The sequence below is a fragment of the Cervus elaphus genome, chromosome 8 (genome assembly GCF_910594005.1).
Source record: "Cervus elaphus chromosome 8, mCerEla1.1, whole genome shotgun sequence".
NCBI classification, from domain to species: Eukaryota; Metazoa; Chordata; class Mammalia; order Artiodactyla; family Cervidae; genus Cervus; species Cervus elaphus.
The window spans coordinates 18399818-18414304 of NC_057822.1; the positions used below are offsets into that span (position 1 = coordinate 18399818).

At 42.3% G+C, this 14487-nt stretch overlaps 1 protein-coding gene across 2 annotated transcripts in view; it reads left to right on the forward strand.

The window, feature by feature from the left end:
- PID1 (phosphotyrosine interaction domain containing 1) overlaps positions 1-13712 on the forward strand; it is a 243932-nt gene extending 230220 nt beyond the window's left edge. For both annotated transcript variants that reach the window (XM_043909787.1, XM_043909788.1), the window contains exon 3: positions 11563-13712. In XM_043909787.1, the coding sequence (XP_043765722.1) occupies positions 11563-12039 (477 nt within the window). In that variant the 3' untranslated portion in view covers positions 12040-13712. The remainder of the gene's footprint in view (positions 1-11562) is intronic.
- Positions 13713-14487: the final 775 nt, after the last annotated feature.

Below are 14487 nucleotides of genomic sequence, written 5' to 3' on the forward strand. Positions count from 1 at the left end.
TCTGTTCCATGTCCATTTCTAACTGTTGCTTCTTGACCTGCATACAGATTTCTTAGATTGCCATCTCCTTAAGAATTTCCCACAGTATGTTGTGATCCACACAGTCAAAGGCTTTGGCATAGTCAATAAAGCAGAAGTAGATGTTTTTCTGAAACTCTGTTGCTTTTTCGTTGATCCATCGGATATCGGCAATTTGATCTCTGGTTCCTCTGCCTTTTCTAAATCCAGCTTGAACATCTGAAAGTTCTCAGTTCACATACTGTTGAAGCCTGGCTTGGAGAATTTTGAGCATTACTTTGCTAGCATGTGGGATGAGTACAATTGTGTGGTAGTTTGAACGTCCTTTGACATTGCCTTTCTTTGGGATTGGAATAAAAGCTGACCTTTTCCAGTCCTGTGGTCACTGCTAAGTTTTCCAATGTTGCTGGTGTATTGAGTGCAGCACTTTCATAGCATCATCTTTTAAGATTTGAAATAACTCAGCTGGAATTCCATCACTTCCACTAGCTTTGTTGGCAGTGGTGCTTCCTAAGGCCCGCTTGGCTTCGCACTCCAGGATATCTGGCTCTAGATGAGTGACCACACCATCGTGGTTATCTGGATCTTCTTTGTATAGTTCTTCTGTGTATTCTATGTATTAGAAATTTATTGCAATATATTGTGAGTAGTTTGAGTTTAAATTCTTGGGAAAACTTATTTGGATCTCTCAAATAAAGGAAGAGAGCAAAGAATACTAGAATAAAACAACTTAAATTTTACTGAAAGATTTCAATGAAGACAAATCAGTTTGATATGCCTGAAACATCCTGAGAATGTTTCAGGTGTCATCCTGAGAATGAAACACAGGTGTCAAGTGAGGCCAGGTACCCCACCTGTCCATTCAATGTAAAGTGTCCACAGCATTCTAGCTGCCAGTCTATCTTGTTCAAGAGGCAAGGCAGGCCCTGTATCGCCTAAGTCCTTGATTTCCTAGTTCCCATCTGATTCCCCTCTCCCTTGGCACTCTTCTGAAGCCATTAGCCTGCCTGATCCTCTACTGCAGTAGCATCTCAGGAAGCCAAACTACAGTGAATGTAAAGACTAATAACCCTGCATGCGGCGCAGCTTGGGCCAAGGAATAGAATCTAAATGGGGACTTTTTTTGGTCCAGGTTATGCTGTATGAAGTGAAAAAGCTTTTTTAAACCCAGAAGAAGTTTTCCAATCATCAGAAGCACTCTTAGAAGCCCATACATGTTCTCCTCCCTGATACCAGCCTTGTTTACATAACTTTGAGTTATAAACGCAGTCATAAGCATCTTCTGTTTAGCTGGAGTGTCAGCCTCAAGAAGGCAGAGGGCTTTTATCAGTTTTATTCACTGATACACCTGGTTTCTAGTAGGTGCTCAGTGAATAGTTATCAAATGAACATACAGGATAAACAAATTTACTTTTCAAGCCCAAGCTTATCACTTTCATTTTTCTCACAATAACTTCCTAGGTTTCACCGTGAGCAGTATTAATCCTTTGATAGTGTCTTCGTGGTTTAAAGCATGTTATACAAGTTCAAGGTTATGGTTAGCATCACTTTGGTCTTTGCAGCGTGGATTGTTAGGTCATTGGCATATTGGATCCATCCCCACTCTTCAGAGTGCTTAGTGGATTCTTGCTCCTCTGTGACCAGCCAGGAAAGAGTAGATTCAAGCCTGCATCATAAATCTCAGGATTTTGTCCTTTACCTTTTCTCTGAAATGTGCAGAAGGGAATTCATGTGAGAACAGAAGAGCTTGGCTCTGGAATTTGGCCCAGGAGTGTGAGCGGCTCTTTGTCTCATCTTCTGCCTTATAACCCAAAGGCGATTAGAATTCCCAGTTACGTCTTCTCCATCCTGTGTTCGTATCATGTTATTTTATGTCCGCAGGGGAAAGGAAGTCTCCTACAGACAACGAAGTACAAAAAGATCTTTTATATCCCAAGAAAGGGCCTCTGGAGAATCTTTGTTCTTCACGTGTCTTCTCAGAGAAGCCACATAGTAAAGTGAACCAAAGTTGAGCCTCTGAAGTCAGATAGTTGGGCTTATCCAGCCTGGAAGGTTGAAGACTAGAAAAGCAGGTGCTTGGTTTCTTAGGTCATCATCCATCTCCTACCCTCCTTCAGGGACCTCTGTTATCAGCCTTTCCATCTGGCTGTGCAGTCTAAGGGGAGATGATCCTGGGTCCTCACCAAGGGTGTTTCAGGCCAGAATGAAATACGCACAGGCCACCAAGAGGAAGGAATGGAATGGTGCCGGCTCTGCCAGTAGGATGCACAGCGGGAAACCAGGGTTGTTTTGCCACAGAGGTGGGAACAGTGATTCATGAATGGAGAGCTGGCTGGGGCGTTGGAAAACTCATGGGTGGGAAGGAGAAATTCTGAGGACACTGGTCTCTCCTGATCTGACACTCTTAATGATGCAGACACTCTGGCGGGCCCCTTGGCTTCATGGCCTCTCCACATTTTCACATGCCACGAATATCCTCAAATACTTCAACTGGGACTGGGCAAAGCCCATTCACACACATTACAGACGTCTGTGTCTGGGCATTGGTTTATGCCACTGAGTGACACAGAGGGAAAAACTTTTCATTTTTTTTTCTCTGTTTGTTTATTTCTCCCTGAATGATTCATTCTTAATAAGTTTCTTGCCCAAAGCCTGTTTCTGCAACCATGGGAAAGATTCCAGTATTTATTTCCAATGGGTTGTGACTCCTCCTGAAGAATCTTCTCGTCTTCTTCCAAGGCCCTTTGTCGCAGCACCTCGGGAACTTATCTTGAAAAATATCTGTCTACCATTTTGGATGTTTAGGGAATAATTTCATGATTCTGTGTTTCTCATCTGCTTTGCGACTCTGGAAGCTCACGGCTCCTGAGAACGAGGCTCAGAAGGGACTTATTCATGGAGAAAACATTCACCTCTTTCATAGACGGGCAAGATGACAGGGTGCTCATTCACAGACCCTCCATCGGTGCTTAGCTATGTCAGTGGTAGAAACCTCGAGGCAGCCTTGCACATTGAGTCCTGTGTTCTCGCTCACAAGGAGGACGTGCCTGGAAAGGGGTGTGAAAACAAGTCTCCCACATGAGGAAGACTGGGGCAAGAAGGGATCCCTCTATATGTATATTTAGAGTAAATCCCTACTGGAGTGTTGACATAAGAGGATACCTGGCTAAAACCCCATATTTCAGGGTTTCTATTTATTGAGATACATGTCCTCTGTGGTCTCATAAGCACAGAGGGCGCGGCTGCATGCAGAGCATCACTAAATCTTTGGTATTTTGAGAGAATTAATTTTTAAAAGAGTTTTTATTTATTTCCCTTGAAAAGCAGAGCCATAAGGCACAGTTCTGTTAAACTAAATATAAAAAATTAAAGAGAAAACCACTTTAAAGCCTGATTTTTTTTTCCCACTGACTTATAGTCAACAGTATGGGTGAATGCCAGACACTGGGGAACTTAATGGGAGAACTAGGAAATCTGCAGGCAGGTAGTAAATAATTGGCATATTAGGGGAAAGTGCTCAGAGACAGAATTCCGGAACTTGGGCCAGTTAGGATGATAGCCGGGTTGATTTAAAGGGGTCGTTCTGAGGGGAGACTGTCTTGGTACATCATTTTGTCATTTTTGCATTCCATTTTCAAAAACCCTACTTAGAGAATTCTTTTTATTCCATTTTTAGGGAAACTTATTCAGATAATTCTTTTCCTATATTTCCGAAAGGCAGCAATTCCCAACCTTTTTTGGCACCAAGGACCAGTTTCATGGAGGACAGTTTTTCCACGGACGGGGGAGGGAGGAGGTTTGGGATGGTGTCGGGATGATTCAAGCACATAACATTGATTGTGCACTTGATTTCTATTATTGTGACATCAGCTCCACCTCAGATCTTCAGGCATTAGATCCCAGAGGGTGGGGATCCCTACTCTAAGGATATACCAAATTATTAACTGTCTGAGCTGCCAGGGAAGCTCAGATGTAAAGAATCTGCCTGCAAGGCAGGAGACCTGGGTTTGATCCCTGGTTTGGGAAGATCCCCTGGAGGAGGAAATGGCAACTAACTCCAATATTCTTGCCTGGAGAATCCCATGGACAGAGGAGCCTGGCGGGCTACAATCCATGGGTCACAAAGAGTTGGACACAAATGAGCGACTAAGCACACACGAAAATTATTAACATATTTTTAAATTGATGTAATCTCATGGGATTTCAGACAAAGCTATCAGTTCCCCAGAGGTAACAAAGTAGAGTTTCATTGACTTCCCAAGGTTTACCCAGTGACATAAGTTACACTCTCTGATTTATGCTTTGTGTTGGTCACACCTTATAGGAAGCAGAGAGGAGTTCATTGCTGGGACTGTTTAGGAAGGTTGGGGCAGGGTAAATGGCAACCCACTCCAGTGTTTTTGCCTGGAGAATCCCAGGGACGGCGGAGCCTAGTGGGCTGCCGTCTATGGGGTCGTACAGAATCGGACACGACTGAAGTGACTTAGCAGCAGCAGCACCAGCGTATTTTTTGGGGGGACTTCCTGGGTGGCACTAGTGATCAAGAACCTGCCTGCCAATGCAGGAAATGTGAGAGACAAGCGTCCAATCCCTGGTTGGGAAGATCCTCTGGAGAAGGGCATGGCATCCCACTCCAGTATTCTTGCCTGGAGAATCCCGTGGACAGAGGAGCCTGGTGGGCCACAGTCCGTAGAGTTGCACAGAGTCAGACACAACTGAAGTGACCTAGCATGCACCCATGCAGTGCGTTTTTATCAAAGAGAGGACACAGCTAAGAGCCTTGCTAAAATCCTGGTATTGCCAAGCAGCAGGACTGGAGCTGCTGCCATCACCGGAGAATCATCATTTCTCTGGTGTTTTAGATGCATGTTTGCTAATTCTGTGCTTGGAGGAAGGGCATGTCTGTTCACTGCAGCCTCTGGCCTCCTTGGCAAATCCCAGTTAAGAGCAGACGTAAGTTGCAGTGCCCCAGCGAACAGTTGGTGTGAACGTTGGCCCTTGTCAATATCGCAGTCAAGAGGCGTCATCACATAATCTGCTCTTAGCCCGTCTCCATCTGCAGGCTTAGTGATACTTGGCGAGATGAAGCTAATGGAATATTCAGGATTAGTGCTGTTAGAACATGTTTATACCTCTCTCTTCACAGGAAACTTTTGGAAAGATGCCAAAAGTCTGAAACTCTTTAAATTGAAAGTTGTTTTTTTTTTTTTAATTTATTTATTTTTTAATTGAAGGATAATTTCTTTACAGAATTTTGTTGTTTTCTGTCAAACATCAGCATGAATCAGCTATAGGTGTACATATGTCCCCTCCCTCTTGAATCTTTGGTTTCATTGTAAATAGATTATATGTGTTTGAGTTTTAGATACCAGATAATATATACATGGGCTTCCCCAGTGGCTCAGTAAAGAATCCGCCTACCAGTGCAGGAGACTGAGTTCGATCCTGGGTTGGGAAGATTTCCTGGTGAAGGAAATGGCAACCCACCCCAGTATTCTTGCCTGGGGAACCCCATGGACTATAAACAGATAATATATAATAAATATTTGTAAAAGTATATAATATATATTTACATGAAGCATATACATATATATTTCCTTATTTTTTGTGTTCCATTTTACCTGAGAAGTTTGGGGTTTTGAACCTTATTTTCTGCAGTTATAAAACAAGAATGAAGTTTTAAGAACTGCCCAGGCATGGAAGGGAGTGTCATTTACAAAAGCACCAGACAATAGAATGTGGTTCTTTCTTCCAGAAGATGCATGGTTTCTAGGGTGTGCATGCAATGTTAAAATTTCTCTTACAGCTCCGAGATGGGAAAGATAAATAAATGGCTGAAAAGTGAAGCTACATGGCAATGATTCTCATATAATAATAAAGTGTTCTAAGAATTGAACGAGTGTCTTTTTAGGCTGTCTTTTCTGTGCAGCTTTCCTAGATCATCACAATATTGCTGAATTCCCAACACTTGGCGGTAGACACTATATACCTGGGACTACCACCTGATCTACAGGTCCTGTCTTTAAGCACAGGTTGGGAGATTAAAATTGACCTATACACCCATCCATGTGTAAAGCAGATAGCTAGTGGAAGGTTGCTGTTAGCACAGGGAGCTCAGCTCGGTGCTCTGTGATGACCTAGTGGGGGAGGCAGTTGGGGTGGGGTGGGGTGGGAAGGAGTCCAAGAGGGAGGGGATGTGTGTATACATATAGCTGATTCACTTTGTTTCATGGCAGATACGAACCCAGTGTAAAGCAATTGTATTCCTATTAAGAAAGATCCAGGTCAGTGATAATAAAATTCCATTCTTACCTACAGGGCTGTTGATGGATCTGATGGATACAAAGTGCTTTTTTGCCTAAAATGTGATGCAAGGATTTCTTGTTACTATTCAGTGTGTGGCTTGATTTGGCTGCAGACCTATGTAAACAATGATGTGGTACTTTATGCCTAGTGAGTTGTTCAGGTGATAGGAGACACAAGCCACTAAGATTACTTTCCCGTAAATTTAGTACCGAGAGATTATATCTGTGTGTACGTTGAACCTCAGTGTTTTAAAATTGTTTTTTTAAGATATGTCTACATATTATTACCTAGCATTCATTGTTGTCTTATTAAACTCTTTGAGCTAATCATCTCAGCTCTATGCTTCTCTCAAGCAAACTTCCAAAAATAAAACGTTATTTTCCTTAAAACCTTTAGTTTTTAAATAATAAATATTTATGAGGAATACGTTTTTCCTTAGTTGACAAAATGTTATTATTACTAATTTTACTATTACTGCTTTTCATTGGAAGGAATCATAAACAACTTATTGTAACAAAGTTTAGAAATTTATTCTTTATATCACGATAGAAGTCACTGTATAATTTTTTTTAAATTGTGTGTGTTTGAGAGAGAGGAAGAGAGATGAAAGCACATCAAAGGAGATTGTCTCCATCTGAAGAATGTTTCTATCAAATATAACAGATATAAACATAGCTGTTTCTAGTCTCAGGGGACAGTAAGAAAGAATGCTTTTCACTTCAAGCTCTCAAACTAGTTTCCTCCATTTGCTTTTCTACTTCAAAAGTAAAGATGTCATAGAAAAGAAAGGGGTATTGATACATGGTACATCTTAGATGAACCTTGAATACATTATGCTGAGTGAAAGAAGCCAGACACAGAAGGTCACATATTTTGTGGTTCCAATTGTGTGAACTCTCCGCAATAGTCAATCTCTAGCAACAGAGATCATATAAGTGGTTTCCAGGGTCTGGATCACGAGGGGAAAGTGAAGAGTGACTGCTTAATGGGTACTGGATCTCCTTTGGTGGTGATGAAAATACTCTGGAACTAGACCAAGCTGATGGTTGTATAACATTTTAATGGCCACATGCCACTGAATCATAAATGGTTAACATTATGTAATGTGAATTTCACCTCAATTAAAAAAAATTAAGTTGTTAAAAATAATAAAGGTATCATAAATACCATACACAGAAAGCATGTTTTCAGTAAGTTAAGAACCTTATGTTGTGCGTTTCCTCACAAAGCCACCTTTATAATGTGACTCAAATCCAGAGTGACAAAGAACTATTCTGCAGTCATCTCCGTGGAGAGTGCAGGCACTTGCAGGATCTTTCTCAGTCATTTTCCCGCTTCGGTGTATTGCCAAGGATTTTCAGTTTGATCTTTGAATATCGTTCCCATGTGTCTCCCCTGTCCTTTCCATCACCTCCACTCCTAAGTCAGGCCACACTTGCTTCCTAGTTGTGCTGTTGCAACACTTTCTTCCTGAGCAGTCTTCTGCTAGGCAGCTTCCTGACCTGTCTTTCTTCCTGGCATCCGTCAGGTCTTCCAATTTCACAGCCTCCATTATATCCAGGTACTCATTAGACTATAGACCCTCAGTGGCATTCCATCCAGAGCAGAGAAAGCCCTACTCCTCAGACTGTATGCAAGACCACTTTTCAAAGTTCAGCCTGTTTTTATCCAGCGGTCATAGACCATCTGTTTCTTCTTCAGGGCTGTCTTAGGCCAAATGTGTGGTCAGGCCAAAGTGCCCCATGTGCCCAAGAAAGTTAGGACTTTCCCCACTGCAGCACTTACCTTCCTGCTCCTTTCTGCCCTTGATCCTCTAGATGCTGGGCTCCTGTCTGAGCTCTGAAGCCCTGATGCCCTGAAATCCATTGACTCCTTCCCAGAGGTGTTCCTTAAGCATGGTGGGTGCCATCACCACTTCTGTTAAATGCTCAGAGTACATCATGTGAAATACTGGGGTGAGTGAATTACAAGCTGGAATCAAGATTTCCGGGAGAAATATCAATAACCTCAGATATTCAGATAATACCACTCTAATGGCAGAGACATTACTTTGCCAACAAAGGTCCATCTGGTCAAGGCTATGGTTTTTCCAGTGGTCATGTATGGATGTGAGAGTTGGACTGTGAAGAAAGCTGAGCACCGAAAAATTGATGCTTTTGAACTATGGTGTTGGAGAAGACTCTTGAGAGTCCCTTGGACTGCAAGGAGATCCAACCAGTCCATCCTAAAGGAGATCAGTCCTGGGTGTTCATTGGAAGGACTGATATTGAAGCTGAAACTCCAATACTTTGGCCACCTCATGTGAAGAGTTGACTCGTTGGAAAAGACCCTGATGCTGGGAGTGGTTGGGGGCAGGAGGAGAAGGGGACGGCAGAGGATGAGATGGTTGGATGGCATCACTGACTCGATGGACATGAGTTTGAGTAAACTCCGGGAGTTGGTGATGGACAGGGAGGCCTGGTGTGCTGCGATTCATGGGGTCGCAAAGAGTTGGACACGACTGAGCGATTGAACTGAACTGAACTGAATGGCAGAAAGTGAAGAGGAGCTAAAGAGCCTCTTGATGAGGGTGAAAGAGGAAAGTGAAAAGGCTGGCTTGTATCTCAACATTCAAAAAACTAAGATCATGGACTTAGTGGATCATGAAGTCCTATCATGGCAAACAGATGGGGAAAAAGTGGAAGCAATAACAGATTTTATTTTCTTTGGTTCCAAAATCACTGTGGACCATGGCTGCAGCCATGAAACTAAAAGACACTTGCTCCTTGGAAGGAAAGCTATGGCAAGCTTAGACAGCATATTAAAAAGTGGATTCATCGCCTTGCCTTGGTCCATATAGTCAAAACTCTGGTTTTTCCAGTAGTCGTTTATGGATGTGAGAGTTGGACCATAAAGAAGGCTGAGCCCAGAAGAATTGATGCTTTTGAACTGTGGTGCTGGAGAAGACTCTTGAGAGTCCCTTGGACATCAGGAAGATCAAACCAGTCAATCCTAAAGGAATTCAACCCTGAATATTTATTGGAAGGACTGATGCTGAAACTCCAATAATTTGGCTACCTAATAGGAAGATCTGACTCATTGTAAAACATCCTGATGCCGAAAAGACTGATGGCAAAAGGAGATGGGGGCAGCAGAGGATAAGATGGTTAGACAGCATCACTGACTCAATGGACATGAATTTGAACAAAGTTGGGAGCTAGTGGAGGACAGAGGAGCCTGTTGTGCTGCAGTCCATGGCGTTGCAGATAGTGGGACATGACTTAACAACGAGAGAAACTTTGTGGTACTGCTTGCCTGCCCTTTCCACCATCTGCCTCACATCATAGCTGTATCTGTGTGTGTGCAAAGGGCTAGCAGTTTGTCCAGAACCCCTCATTCAGTGAACTGAGGAACTAGGATTTATTTTCAACCTCACTGACCTCAAAGATGCTGCACTGAGCAAATATTCAGCTACTTTCTTCCCACTAATTTTTGACCTTTCCATCATCCCCTTCCCCCATGCCCACCTGGCACTTTGCCATTGTGCATAAGAGGTTCCCAAGAAATATTTCTAGAATGGGCAGCATTTGTGCTTCTTTTCTAAGAAGTCATCTTTTTAAAGGGACAACACGGTGAAATCTTGTCTAAGAGAGAAGTGAAGCACAGAAACATGCAACAGGACTCACTGTCTGTGTCCTGAGCTTTTTGTATGTGACCTTTATCATCCATTTAACAGAAACATTGATTTAGAATCATTGTGGCTAAATGTCCTCACTCAGTTCTCACCATTTCTCTGGACCTCTTTCTGGTCTGTTCCAAAAAGTGTTTGGAAGAGCGTTTATATCTGGGCCTCTTATTTTGAGCCAAATTACATACTTTTTCTTGTTCAGTTGCGAAGTTTTATCTAACTCTTTGTGACCCCATGGACTGCAGCATGCCAGGTTATGTGTTTGCATAATGCATGTGCCAGGTGATAGAGGGTCTGCGTCTATCTTGATGAGTGAAAAATAAAGTGAGAGAGTGAACATCTTTTCTTGGTATATTATAAATGAGTTTTTTAAAGGATACTATTTGAATCGTTTGGACTTACTTTTCTTTGTTTTAGTACTGCTCATCTAGCTATTTGATAAACCTGGGTTTTAATCTTAACCTCTCTGTAGATCTTTCATTTTTATCAGGTGGGACAAATTGGGAGAGTAGTATTTACGTGTACACACTACTATGGGTAGAATGGTTAGTGAAAAGCTCTGCTCTGTGATGACCTAAAGAGGTGGAATGGGGAGATGGGAGGGAGGGGATACACACACACACACACACACACACACACACACACACACACACACAGAGGTAGCTGATTCATTTTGCAATACAGCAGAATACATTTTGCAACAAAACATTATAAAGCAATTATACTCCGATACAAACAACTGCTTCGATTGAAATACAACTGGTTACTGCTCCATTTTTAAACATTACCTTGGCGAGAAAACAATCATGTTTTAGACCATCAGTTAAATAGAACAATTTTTGTGTCCTTGGCATTTTCTAAGAAATAAGTAGCTTAAGTGAAATCAAACATTGAGAGATTTACAAAGAGCATCTGTCTAGGAGATAAGTTTAATAAAGATTTTGTTTTTCAGAGGCAACATTCCTTTGACTCTTTCTTATCATTAAATTCTTTGTGTGTTTGGTCAAAAATCAACTTCAAGTGGATTTATAACTTCAAAGAAATGCCAAATCATGTAAAAGATCATAATCATTCATTCTGAGTTGAGTTTAAAAGGAGATTGGGGGAGGGAGAGTAAGTAGTGCTCTAGAAATTAAATTTTAAAAATCTAACCCTGATTTAAAATTTTCAGTATCTTTGTCAAGGGATCAATTTATTAGGGAGAAAAAAATACAAATTTTGACATTATTTTTTAAAATATTTTAAATATTTATTTATGTATTTATTGGCTGCATCATGTCTTAGTTGTGGTGCCAGGCTCTGTAATTGTGGCACATGACTTAGTTGTCTTGTGGCATGTGGGATCTTAGTTCCTCAGTCCGGGATCGAACCCACATCCCCTGCATTGGATGGCAGATTTTTAACCACTGGACCACCAGAGAAGTCCCAACGGTTCTTCTTTTAAGGGGCAATAAAGATATCTCTCCATTGTGCTAGAGTGAAACTGTGATTCTTTGGGAACATGAGTGAAGAGCTAGAACCAAGAGCCTACTGTTGACCTCTCTCTTTTTTTTCTTTTCTTTCGTCTGCAGGTGACCTATCTGGGTAAGGTGCCCACCACAGGCATGCAGTTTTTGTCAGGCTGCACGGAAAAGCCCGTCATCGAGCTCTGGAAGAAGCACACATTAGCCCGAGAAGACGTCTTTCCAGCCAATGCCCTCCTGGAAATCCGACCGTTCCAAGTGTGGCTCCATCACCTGGACCACAAAGGGGAGGCCACGGTGCACATGGATACCTTCCAGGTGGCCCGCATCGCCTACTGCACCGCCGACCACAACGTGAGCCCCAACATCTTCGCCTGGGTTTACAGGGAGATCAACGACGACCTGTCCTACCAGATGGACTGCCATGCCGTCGAGTGTGAGAGCAAGCTGGAGGCCAAGAAGCTGGCCCACGCCATGATGGAGGCCTTCAGGAAGACTTTCCACAGTATGAAGAGCGATGGCCGGATCCACAGGAACAGCTCCTCGGAAGAGGTGTCCCAGGAATTAGAATCTGACGATGGCTGAGTGAACTGAGAGAGCTTCAGCAGAGGCAGCATTGGTCAAGGAATTCAAGACGACGGACGGATAAGCGATGATTCAAATTTGGGATGAAAAGACTGCCAAATTATTGGCCGACCAAGCTTTTTAAATTCAGAAGAGCAATTCTAAATCTAAAGAAATGTATTATTAAAGTAATTACGTTTCATTGAAATCTGCTGCTGCTGTGACTATGAGGAGGGTGGGAGTGTGGATGGGGAGGGAAGTTCTAGACTTTTCTTCTTTTTTTTGGCTCATTTTCCAATGCCTCCATTGTAGGAGTTCTCCATGCCGGTTTCTCGCCACTCTCGGGCAAATATACTGCGGTTGTTATTCAATGCACCATTCCAACTTGCCTTATGAAACCCAACAAAAATGTTAGATGCACCTATAGAATCCCTGGTTGTGGGGGGAGATGGTGAGTGCTTCTGCTGGCGAGGAGGCCTCTGGGCTAAAGGAACAACACAGAGCTCCTCTCCACTGGCTGGTTTCAGATTCTCTCCTCAGTAGGCAAGTCAGCACAGCTTTATTGAGCTTTATAACTAACAACCTGATAGTTGGCAGTTAATTCACAGTTAAAGGCGATGCTTTTATTACATAGTGTATCCAGTAGCACCCTCTTCTTATTGTATTCACTTCATCTATTTTCTTAGAATACTTGCAACTACTAATAGCCCCTTTCCTCCGCCTGCCCCATCCACCCTCTCTGCCCTTCCAGTTCACTACACTATCCCTACAGGATTGCAGTCTCAACCTACATGGCAGGACATCAAAAGGGAAGACAATAATAACCAACGCAATGAAAGAATCAGTCAAACAAAGTGGGAGCTTCAAACCACCACCACCACCACCACAGGAAGTTCGGAAAAAGGGAATGAGTAATCAGCGAATATACAAAGCCCATGTGGGCTGTCCTTTCTTCAGCTGCAACTTATGGTAACTTATTTAGTTGATGGTCCTATCTGATGACTCTTTCATGGCAAGCTTCATATCTGAGCTGGTATCGCTAAGGAAGCGTTGACCCATCACTCAACATGGCACTTGAGTAGGGAACGGATTCTATAAACCAGACTTATCCAGAGAACCTATGTTCATCCGCAAGGGAAATCTGACCTTCTCTTCCAATTGGATTGATCTCTTAGGGTCAGAGTTGCTGGTTTGTTGGGTATTTCTAATGAGAACTTCTCACAAAGACAGTCTGAGTTTTCTTGGTTTGATGGATCTTTAAATATCACAAACGCAAAGAATCAACATTGAGTGACTGAAAGTATTGGTGAGAATCCACACATTTAAGGCCGAGAGCAGATGAACAGTTTTCCAGGTGCTGCTGCTCCTTTCTGAGAGTCTGTTTTGAATCCTGGTAACCATGTCAGGGGCCCTGGGACACCTTACAGAAGCCTTAAATGAGAGTTTATAGAATCCAGAGAGCAGTGGTGTCAGTGTTTTGGTCTGTGTATCTGTGTGTCCGTTTATGCATTTGTGTGTGTGTAACGTGTGCCCCCGAGCGTGGGTCCCATCTTAAGGCATGTAGAATAAGCATGGAGTTATACTGAGGGGAGCACACCTCCTGGAGATCTGCTTGCTGCTTCATGACAAATGTAAACTACTCTTTAGCATAAATGCATTCATTCTTTAATAAAAAATATGTTTGCATTAAAAAACCTGAGGAGTTTCATATTTTATATGGCATTCCTTTTTTAAGTAAAGAAAACCTGAGGGACAAAACAGATCAAATTGAATAGATGTCTGTTTTACACATGAGAAGCATTAGTCGCTCAGTCGTGTCTTCCTATTTGAGACCCCCATGGATTGTAGCCTGCCAGGCTCCTCCGTTCATGGAATTCTCCAGGCAGGAATACTGAAATAGGTAGCCGTTCCCTTCTCCAGGGGACCTTCCCAACCCAGGGATCAAACCCAGCTCTCCTGCATTGCAGGCAGATTCTTTCCCGTCTGAGCCAGCAGGGAAGCCCCAGTTTTACACATGGTAGTTAGTGTGTATATGTTAATGATGCTCTCTTAATTCATCCCACCAGGCTCAAGAGGAAGGGATATATGTACACATATAGCTGATTCACATTGTTGTTTACAGAAATTAACACAATGTTGTAAAGTAATTATACTCCAATTTAAAGATAAATATAAAAAATTAAATTGAATAAATAGGGAATTCTCTCTAAACCTATGTTAGAATTTGATCATCAGTGACTTATTCCTTGATGGTGTTTAAAAGCATCTTGCTTTATTTTTGAATACTATACCTATAGATAATGACTGCCCCTTCATTGAGATGGTAACATGTCAACAATGGAAAGAATCACTTAGTGTGATAGTCTTATTTCAGAGGAGAATATTCTGGAACATTTTGCAAATGATGGCTATTTATAAAATCTCACGTACCTCTCAGGAGAACCTGCACTGAAATCGTGGAAGGTAAAT